The sequence below is a fragment of the Hydra vulgaris genome, chromosome 09 (genome assembly GCF_038396675.1).
Source record: "Hydra vulgaris chromosome 09, alternate assembly HydraT2T_AEP".
NCBI lineage: Eukaryota > Metazoa > Cnidaria > Hydrozoa > Anthoathecata > Hydridae > Hydra > Hydra vulgaris.
Genome location: NC_088928.1, coordinates 33,609,478 through 33,620,138, shown reverse-complemented (window position 1 = coordinate 33,620,138; position 10,661 = coordinate 33,609,478). Strand labels below are relative to the sequence as shown.

At 28.0% G+C, this 10,661-nt stretch overlaps 1 protein-coding gene across 3 annotated transcripts in view; it reads right to left on the bottom strand.

Annotated features, from left to right (window-relative positions):
• Positions 1-424: 424 nt before the first annotated feature.
• Positions 425-10,661, bottom strand: part of LOC100214280 (DNA topoisomerase 2-alpha) — a 53,189-nt gene continuing 42,952 nt past the window's right edge. For all 3 annotated transcript variants that reach the window (XM_065805450.1, XM_065805448.1, XM_065805449.1), the window contains 2 exons: positions 866-1,039; positions 425-757 (listed from right to left, as the gene is read on the bottom strand). In XM_065805450.1, the coding sequence (XP_065661522.1) occupies positions 560-757; positions 866-1,039 (372 nt within the window). In that variant the 3' untranslated portion in view covers positions 425-559. The remainder of the gene's footprint in view (positions 758-865; positions 1,040-10,661) is intronic.

The following is a 10,661-nucleotide window of genomic DNA, read 5'->3' as shown; positions in this document are numbered from 1 at the left end:
AAGTCATTTTGTGACACTGTGACTAAAATAAAATTGTGAGGTCTTAAAAATTATAATTTTGAAAATTAAAAACATTAAATTTTTGATATTTTAACATATTTATATTGAATGTGTTAGCATTTAAATCCTCCACATACAATAGAAACAAAAATTAATTTCGGCAACCCTACATTTATATATATATATATATATATATATATATATATATATATATATATATATATATATATATATATATATATATATATATATAGATACAGAGAGAGAAATAAGTATATTGTAATTGTTCAAACTGAATTACTTATTTTACTGAACCGAGACAAAATAGTTTGCTCTGTATATTGAATTCAAATAAAATACATAATCTTGACACAAAAATATTAAGTTTTATATACTAAATTTATTAAATAAAGATGTTCATAAATTAGTTTTCTAAAAGAAATATTTTCTTCTAGTAAGATATTTACATTTAAAATATTCATTAGATTTAGTCAACCTCAAATTACAAGTGCAAAAAATGATTCCATCAGAAAAGGATACCAGCGAACTAAAGATTATCTTAAACAGCAAAGTCATCATCTGCATCATCATCTTCATCGGAACTAAACTTATATACAACTTTCTTAGATGCAGCACGACCAGCACCTCGAGAACGCGGAGCAACTGCCGGTATATCATCCAAACGAAAAGAGTCGTCATCGCCTTCACTATCAGTGTGCAATTTTTTGGTGTTTTTAGGTAAAGCCTTTATTACTGTCTAAATTTAAGAAAAAAACAAGTATTAATTTTTTTTGCGCGTTATTAATCAATATTGTAATGCGAACGATATAAAACAAGACATAATAGATAAGACAAAAAAAATCACCTTTGCTGGTTTTGGTTTGCTAAATTTCGGTGGCTTGTCTTCATCTTGCTTTGGTTTCATGTTATTTTTTTTTTTAGTTTTTTTTGTTTTAGGTGATAATGGATCACTTTCATCTTCTGAAAGTGGACGCTTGGTTACTGATTTAGAAACAGTCGGTTTTGTTTTTGTAGTAACCTAATAAGTTTTAAAATTTAAAATTCAGAGATTATCCTGGTCATATTTAAAAAATGCGGAAATTTTTTTCCTAATAATATCCGGAAAATATTTTTAAGACATATTCGGAAAAATCCGGGAATAAAAACGCTTTTTATGTATTTAAGACTCATGTGTTGAAAAAGAAATTTTTTGGCAAGTATTCTTTTATATAAAACAAAAGTATTTCAATACTTACTTAAACAGAGTTTATAAATTAAATTAAACTAGATTTTTAGGTGAAATAGTCAAAATAATTAAAGTGATCTCTAAGTGCTGAGTATTTACATTACATCTTTAATAAACCTAAAAAAATAAGTTTCATTTTATTTAAACGTGCTAAACGAAGTATTTATCAAAACATTAGCAAAAAACTTTATAATAAATGACGTCTTTTTTTTTCTCGAAGATAAGTTCCGGTGACGCGAAATGAAGTTTCGAAATCTCCCCGAAAAGTTAACTCCCGGTTAAAACATTTTAAATCCCCGGTCAATGTATTTCGAAATAAATTAGCCCCGGGAGTTAAATTGTTTTAAAATAAGGCGAAATAGATTACCCGGAGACTTAAATATTTCTAGGGCCCATCGTAATAAATTAACCCCTTTTAATACGCGTTTTAAATTATTTAGCTTATAATAAGTTCTACAAAATTGCGTATGTAGTTTTTTTTAATGAAATGTATATATATATATATATATATATTTATATATATATATATATATCGTACGCCCAGATCAAGGGTGCCACAAGTCAAAAAGTGTTAAACTGAGAAAATCAGGGTTGAAGTTTTAGGTTTTTAACATTTTCTCGAACTGAGAGCCATTTGTATTTGTATTGTCATTTTGTAAACATTCGTTTTAGACTATTCATTTTGTAAACAATTCGTTTTAGGTATTTTGTCACCATGTACAACACATAACATACTATCAAATGATATTCATAACTCAATATCCATAACTTTTGACTTGTGGCACCCTTGATCTAGGTGTACCATATATATATACAGTATTGGACAAAACATTTGCAACGTCTTTTACATGTCTTAAAAACAAAACCAACTATACTACCACAGCAAACAGTTCAGGAGTCTGGAGTCAAAGCATACCATGACATGAGCAATCAGCTGATAGGTGACAGCACACAGGCAGAATTTCGTTGACAAGTGCCATTTTGCAGCGGACAAAACAATTGCAACTTTATTGGCTTGTTTCATTTTCTTAAGTCTGGTCCGTGTCAACGTCACGGAAGTTTTTTAATAATTAAAGGAAATATCCAGAAGTTTCCAGAAGCATGCAGAAGCTTCCAGAAGTTTAAAGAAGAAGCATCTGGAAGCATCCAGTAGCATCCAGAAATATCCAGAAACATTCAGAAGCATCCAGACGCATCCAGAAGCATCAAAAAGAAGCATCTAGAATCTTCTAGAAAAGGTTCACACAGGTTCATTTTACTATATAAGAGACATGTAAATCGACATGTAATTCAGTCAGTATAAGGAAGTCAATCAATCAGTATTATCAAGACAGTTTATCGAAGTGGGTTTTATCAAAGTGTTTTATCGAAGAACATCAATACAAGAAGTGAAATACAACAAGTGTTTCATTACATCAATACAGTCCACATCAAACCAAGACGTTGTGTTCCACAGGGCATTATTGTATCATCACAAGGTAAATGTAACACGGTAAGCCTTGAGAAGCGTGATTATTTATTTTTTATTATTTTTATGACTTCAAGTGCAAAAATGGCTCCCGAGTCTTGGATTGGAACTAAGAAAGTAAATTATTGGCGATTACGTAAGTGGAATATCACAAAAAAATATTTGTGATAAATATCGCGTGAAAAAACCAGAAGAAAAGACTTCTGTTTGCTACATCTCATATTGACTGAAATGTGCAGAAATGGCGAACTGTCCTGTTCAGTGATGAATTGAAGTTCAACATCATTGGGAGTGATGGCATTTGCTGTGTACGTCGACCGGCCGGAAAACGCCTCGATTTACGTTACTGCTATAAGACTGTGAAGGATGGTGGAGGCAATGTAATGGTCTGGGGGTGTTTTTCTGCTATTGGTCTAGGTCCAATACATCGAAACGATGGAATAATGGACCGTTTCATGTATAAAAATATCCTGAAAGATGTTATGTTACCTCATGCTGAATGGAATATGCCAATAAAATGGGTTTTTCAGCAAAGACAACCAACCGAAACACACTGCAAAAGTAGTCAAGCAATGGTTTCAAGACAACCACCTATCGGTGATGGATTGGCCGCCTCAATCTCCGGATCTCAACCCTATTGAGAACCTGTGGGAGATCGTCAATCGCAGAATTAATCGTGAAGGTGTTCGTAATAAGGATAAACTGTTTGAACAAATCCAAAAGACCTGGGCAGCGATTCCACAAAGTTTCATTGATCATCTGATCGAATCTATGCCTCGAAGATGCAAGGTTGTGATCGACAACATAGGATTCGCCACGAAATATTGATAGCGAAATACAGCTTGGTCAACATTTTGTCGAGTTGCACTTGTTTTGTCCAGACGGAAATCAACTTTTTTTAATACTTTTGATTAATTTATTAATTTTCGTGTACAAATAATGAACTTTGTGATGAATAAAACTTGAAGAACTTTGTCTCTAAACAGTTACTTTGTTATTTCTCTAAATTGAAAAAATGCAGCACTTTTATATAAAGAAACTAAATTAGCATTATTTGGTTGCACTCATTTTGTCCGATACTGTATATATATATATATATATATATATATATATATATATATATATATATATATATATATATATATATATATATATATATATATATATAAAAACACTTATGAAATTTTCTTAGGCAGTCTTAATTAGATAAGTGTTTTTACTAATTTTTACTGTTAAGAATATCAAGCACTCTATTTGTACAATACACTAGGGCAATTCCACGCTCAAGTGAGTTATTTTGATAAAATAAATATATAAATTCAAACAAAAACCAAGTAATCATTTGGTTTCCATATGTTAAAAATTTTAAATTTTGTTATTTTTTTGTTTTAAATTTCAAACTAAAGTCGTGCCTTATACTTTTTATATAAATAGTAGTTAAACTACATTTTATAAAAGCGTAAAATTGTCTCTGTAAGTAAAGATAACTAATTTGATTTAAGATATATAAATGCATAACTATGTGATGAAATTGAGCATTATTATTATTGTTATATTAAGATTTCTTCTTATTTTTTAGTCAATAAAACGTTAAAAAGCAATAATTCAGTTATGGTCATTTATCCTTTGAGTCCACAACAATTTTATTAACTTGTTAATCATTGTGTAACAAAAAATAAATGGACAAAGCTCTACGACCAGCACATTTGGAATCACCTCCAAACAAACCATCAAGTAACCAAGAATTTAAACATTGATTTAGAACTTTTGAATATTTTTTAGATGTGTTATCTTAAGAAAACATTGACAAACTTAGAATTCTAACTGATTTTCTTCCTCATCAGATTTTTGAGTACATCCAAGCACTTAAAATACTTACCAAAAATTGTAACTTTAAAGCAGTTACTCAATTACAATACCAAGAAGAAGCAATTCGTGACTCCTTTATTAGTGGTATAGCTTCTAATGAAATCGAATAACAACTTCTCAAAAATTGAGACATGACACTAGAGGTTATGTTTGACAAAGCTAGAACTTACGAATCTGCTCAAAAGTATTCTGAAGATTATATATCCTCAGTTTATCTAAAACCTACTTTTACAGCATCTGTTTTTAATGAGAATACAGAAATTCTCACCACATCTGCTGCCATTCCTAACAGTAACAACTAACAAAAAAAAAGTTTGCGTCTTTTGTGGAAACACTGTGCATCCTAAATATAAATGTCCAGCTTGTTGTGTTCTATTCATGAGAATAAACCATTAGAAACCCATGCATCTGATACAGCCATTGCAGCTCTTGCAGGATCTTCCTACGACATCCAATGAGTCTTGACCTGCCATGTCCAATAAAGTTAAAAATGATATTTTACCAAGTCAATCAACTTGAAAGTGCGCGGCTCCAAATTGGTTAGATCTTTGAACAATTGACTACTTAAAACATAAAGATGTCGGGGAGAATGTAATGAAATTGAACAATATCATTGTTATTATATTATTATTTCTTCTTATTGTTTTAGTTGATAAAAAGTTAAAAATTAATAATTCACTTATTGTCATTTATCCTTCGAGACCACAACAAGCTAAAACGATCTTTTGAATAATTTTATGCAGAATAATAACTTCTTAATTTAATTTAAGTAGCCAGTACATACAGGTTAAATATTTGGCTTGAAACAATCAACTGAAAACAACAGGTTTAATGTAATGTTTATTTGCGTCCCATAAGTAACACGGCATATAATCAACTATAATTCCTAAACTTATATCAATTGAACAAAACTTCAATATACAGGAAAACAATTGAATGATTTTGACATGATTCATATATAAACATCTATTCAATATAACCATGAGCAAGATTAGGTTTTTTTAAACTGAGACGAGGCGTTAGTACTTCTCGTGAGACCAAGAACGAGACGAGAAATTTAACAATTTTTGAAAACAAATTTATTAAAATCCAAGTAAAAAATAATAAAAAAATGTAAACATGGTTTTGACAAATAGACACAAATAACATTTGTCAAATGTAAACAACTTTTTCAATTGTTTTTTCTTGGTGACATTTTTGATCATTGAAATGAGGCAAGAATATTTCTTTTCAATATGAACAATATGTGCCAGGCTGAATTCCACTGGTAAACTAATGAAATTAAGTCGAAAATGCACCATTTTATACAAAAAGTTTTTGTATTTAAAATCTAATTAAAAATATTTAAAATCTAATTAAAATTTTTTAATTAGATTTTAAAAAAAAATCTAATTAAATTATCTAATTAAAAATCTAATCACGGAGTCAAAATATTATTTAATTAAAAAAACAAATTATTAAGCATTTTGTAAATTATAATAATTTTTAATTTGGAAAATAATATAATATTTAAGTCTCGTTCTACTTCTCGCGAGAATTTTCTATTTCTCATTTCTCACAAGAAGTCCTATTTCTCACGAGAAACGAGACGAGATCTCGCTCATGTTTAATTCAATATATAAACATCTTATCTGTTAAAACAAAAAATATATCTAAAAATGTGACTTTACAAAAATAAAAATGTCCTGTAAGTAGCAGTGGAATTGCCCACTAACATAATATATATATATATATATATATATATATATATATATATATATATATATATATATATATATATATATATATATATATATATATATATATATATATATATATATGTATATATTAGGGTACTTGCTTTTGAGGAAATTTTTGAATTTTAATAAACTACCCCTTGAAATGTGGGACATTGGTGTTAAAACTAACTTTGGGAAAAAATTAGCCTGATTGGACCACTCTTGCGCCTCCTCCAGAGCCCATTTAATTAAAAAAAATGGTAAAAAAACACCAAAAATGACTATGTTCCATAGGCTAGAGAGAGGTGATAATATAAAAATTTTCAACTGATTTTTTTTTTATAATACAGGTATTGATTTATATTTTTAAATAAAAAGGGTAGTTAAGGCAGAATATGAATACTTTTGCTGTTTTATTGTGTTAAATAGTGCTAAAAATCGCACAAAAAAATAAATTATTTTGCCGCGAATTATAAGAATGATGAAATACTTTGTTTTACACTTTAATTTTGTTTTTGATCAGTTTTTTTTTTCTCTATTTTATTTGTGAGACCATAACAACTTTACTCATTTAGATTATAATAATTAAAAAAAAATACTTATTACCCTATTGAATTTTATTCGTATTGTTGCTGAAATTTATGAATTTGCAGTTTTCTTGAATTTACTGGTACATTAACTAATTGTCTTTCTTTCTTTTTCTTTTTTTGAACATACAGTAAAATTTATTTTTGAAAGTACTATTTATTTATACATTTATCCATATTTTATGACTTATGGTATTTTAGGTTTTATGATGTACATTAAAGAAACTGAAAACAGAGATGAAGAAAGAGAGCTTAGGTCAAGAAAAAAAGTTTTTTCCCTTATTGGAGAAGCTAATCCAGCTATATCAGGTGCTATATTGTAATTATTTTGATTGATAATTATATACTTTTTATTTTGCATTAAAATGATACATTGTATGCGTAATTTAATGCATACACGAGTACTTTATATAAAAAATGATAAGGCTATTGTTTATATTGTTTTCCAAAAAAAAAAAAAAAGCTTTTAGTATAAGTAATGAAATATTGAAGTATGTATATTATTCACATCAATAAATACATTTTTTATATTGTTAAGGTATGCAACTTCCAACAAATATATTTAAAATATTGAAAAACTTTTACTACATCAAATCTACACTGGAAAAAAATGTGAAAAAGTCATCAATACGATGAAAAAGAATCAATGTAAAAATGACAAATGCAAGTGCATATTATCTTTGATTAAAGCTCCTTGGAATAAAGCTGGATTTCCAATAGTTTCTGACAAAACCCTTAGAAAGCACTAAGTAGCTTAGAAAAAGAATACTCCAGTTTAAAAAAGCATGAAAAGAGAGGATCAACTTCAGATTTAAAAAAACAAAATTATTTTATACAGAAGACAAAGAAAGTGTTCTGGATTGGTACACCAAATCTTAGACGTACTATAATGAACGACAAGAAAAGATTAGATAAAGACAAAGCTAGAGATTTGAAGTTTTTAGATGATCAAGAAAGCGATAGAAAGTTTATTCTTGGAACTGAGGATAAGAAATATAGTCAAATATCTAGAGAGAGTATTAGAAAGAAAAAATGCAAAAGAAAGCACAACATTCTAGGAGTTACAGAAAATTTAGATCAGAAACCAATTTTAGATGAAAGCGATACAGAAATGTTGAATGATATAGACTTTGAACCTGGAGATTGGACAAGGAGAAAAGAAAAAGAAAAACCAATTATGTTGCTCTTGCAGCATCAATTAATGATATATCTCCAGAAAGTTCTCCAGAAAGTTGTCACTGCTGTTGTTCATAAATCTTGTTGTGGATGTAAGTAAACTTCATAGCAGCATTTCAGCATCCTCATCACATGAAATAAGTAAACTTAATAATAAGTAAACAAGCCAGAAATGACATTAAAGCTGCTTTAAAAGCCTCCAAATATCCACCTATCATTCATTTCGATGGTAAAACCTTATTTGAATTAAAAAAAAGGCAAACGATTCAAAAATGCATGTTTTTATGCAAAATGGTATTTGCAATCTGACAAAGCTATCAAAGCACCATATCTTGATATTTTATCTATACATAAAATGCATCTATACAAAGATGTTTGTGCCAAACCAGAGGCGATTGAAGCAGTATTGAAATCATTTTACAAACATTCCTGGTATCTTGATTCTACAATTGTACCTATTTCTTTGTTGAATGAAGATGTTTTTAATAAAGAAAAAAGTAAGATTGCTTCTGCTATGCTTCAATATGACATGTCAAACTCTGACTATTTTAAAATGAACAACAAATTGCTCATTGAAGTGAAAAACAAGATTAGGATTGAAAAGAGAGTTTATAATGATCTCCCAAGTTTATCATTACTAGTTGATCAAGTCCCCTTACTTATTTTTGACAGAATTGGGTCGGATAAACAAAGGATTAAAGACTGGCTTACCCTCCCACCTCAGTATTGGTGCACACGATTAAGTTTTAGAATCTTTAAAGATTTTGCTAAATCTCTAGTTGTCATAAATGATCCTGCTGAAAGAGCAGTAGGAATGATACAACAGTTTGTGCACAGATACAATAAAGAAGAGGAAATTCATAACAGACTGCTAACTATTGATAAAGCAAGATTTGCTACAAAAAGGCCAGGAAAAAAGTCTTCAAGTTTGTCTAAAAAAGGTTGATTGACTCACTTTCTACAATGGCAAAAATGATTGAAAAATGAAAATAACTTATACAAGAAACTTTAACATTAAATAATTATTATTTAATTAAAGGTAATCGTCATTCATAAGATTTTTTTAATTGTTATATTTGATTATACTTATAATCAGCGGCAAAATAATTCTTTTTTTTGTTGTAATTTTTAACACTATTTTACACAATAAAACAGCAAAAGTATTCATATTCTGCTTTAACTACCCTTTTTATTTAAAAATATAAATCAATACCTATCTTATAAAAAAAAAATCAGATAAAATTTTTTATATTATCACCTCCACCAAGCCTATTGAAAATAGGTGTTTTTAGCATTTTTTTGACCATTTTTTTAAATTAAATGGGCTCTGGGGAGGCACAACAATGGTCCAATTAGGCTAATTTTTTTCCAAAGTTAGTTTTAACACCAATGTCCCACATTTCAAGGGGTAGTTTATTGAAATTCAAAAATTTTCCTCAAAAGCAAGTACAAACAGGAAAACATCAAGTTAGAATACTTTTTTCGTAATTCATTTAAGTTGTTGTTCCAAGGGAGTTAAAACATTATGGGGAGTTAATTTGTTTTACTGACAGGGGTTAATTTATTTCAAGGGGAGGTAATCTATTTTGAAATATATTATTTCCCTGGGTAATTTTTTACGCTATGGGAGTTAATTAATTATGGGGGTTAATTTATTTCATGACACCAGCTCTTTTATTTTTTTTAAATAAAAACTGGGGTTTTGTAGATAATAAATGTTTTTATAAAACCATTTACAAAACTTATAATAACCAAATAAAAAATCTCAATAAGTAATATTAAAATAGAAACAAAAATAAAACCAAGTAGAAAAAGCGGTATTCTTTGATTAATTACAATTTTTATTTTGTCAAAAGTCTTCAGTTGAATTAAAAGGCGAACGTTTTTTCAAGTACAAAACCCTAATTAAATTGTGAAATTGTTTAAAAAATCGTTTAAAAAACTCTGCGGTAAGTACATTTATAATTCAAACCAGATATTTTACAACAAAAAATATTAAGTTTATATTAACCTCTCAACCCAGAAGTATAATGGCAAAACAATAAATGTTTTTTTTGTTAATATCTCAATAAACAGGTTGATTTTGTCATTTAATTATTTTAAAAATTTTACTTATTTTTAATAATTGGATATTGTAAAATTTATTGAAAAAATATCTGCTAATGTTTATAAAAAATTTGTGACCACGCTGTATTACGCTAATAGTTTTGCCAAATTAAAACAAAAAAAAATAAAATTTACAAACTTTAAATATAATGCTTTTATAAATATTATTTATATTTTACTTTTAACACGTTTATAAATATAGATTCATCTAGTTTTACACCTTTTAAAGGTGTAAAACTTAATAAGTCTAAGCTAGATAAACTTTTTAAAGCGATTAAAAGTTTAAAACATTTAAAAGTTAAAACGTTATTCAATAGTCCTAGAAAAACAACCACTCTGACAAAATTATGATTTTTTTTAAATAGTCAACAAATCATATAAAATTAAACTTTGATGTCAAAATTTTAACATTTGTTCTCATTTAATATTATAAGTGCTTGTTAACTTAAAGACAAATGTGCAATTAATATTCATTACATCTGCCGGCGGAA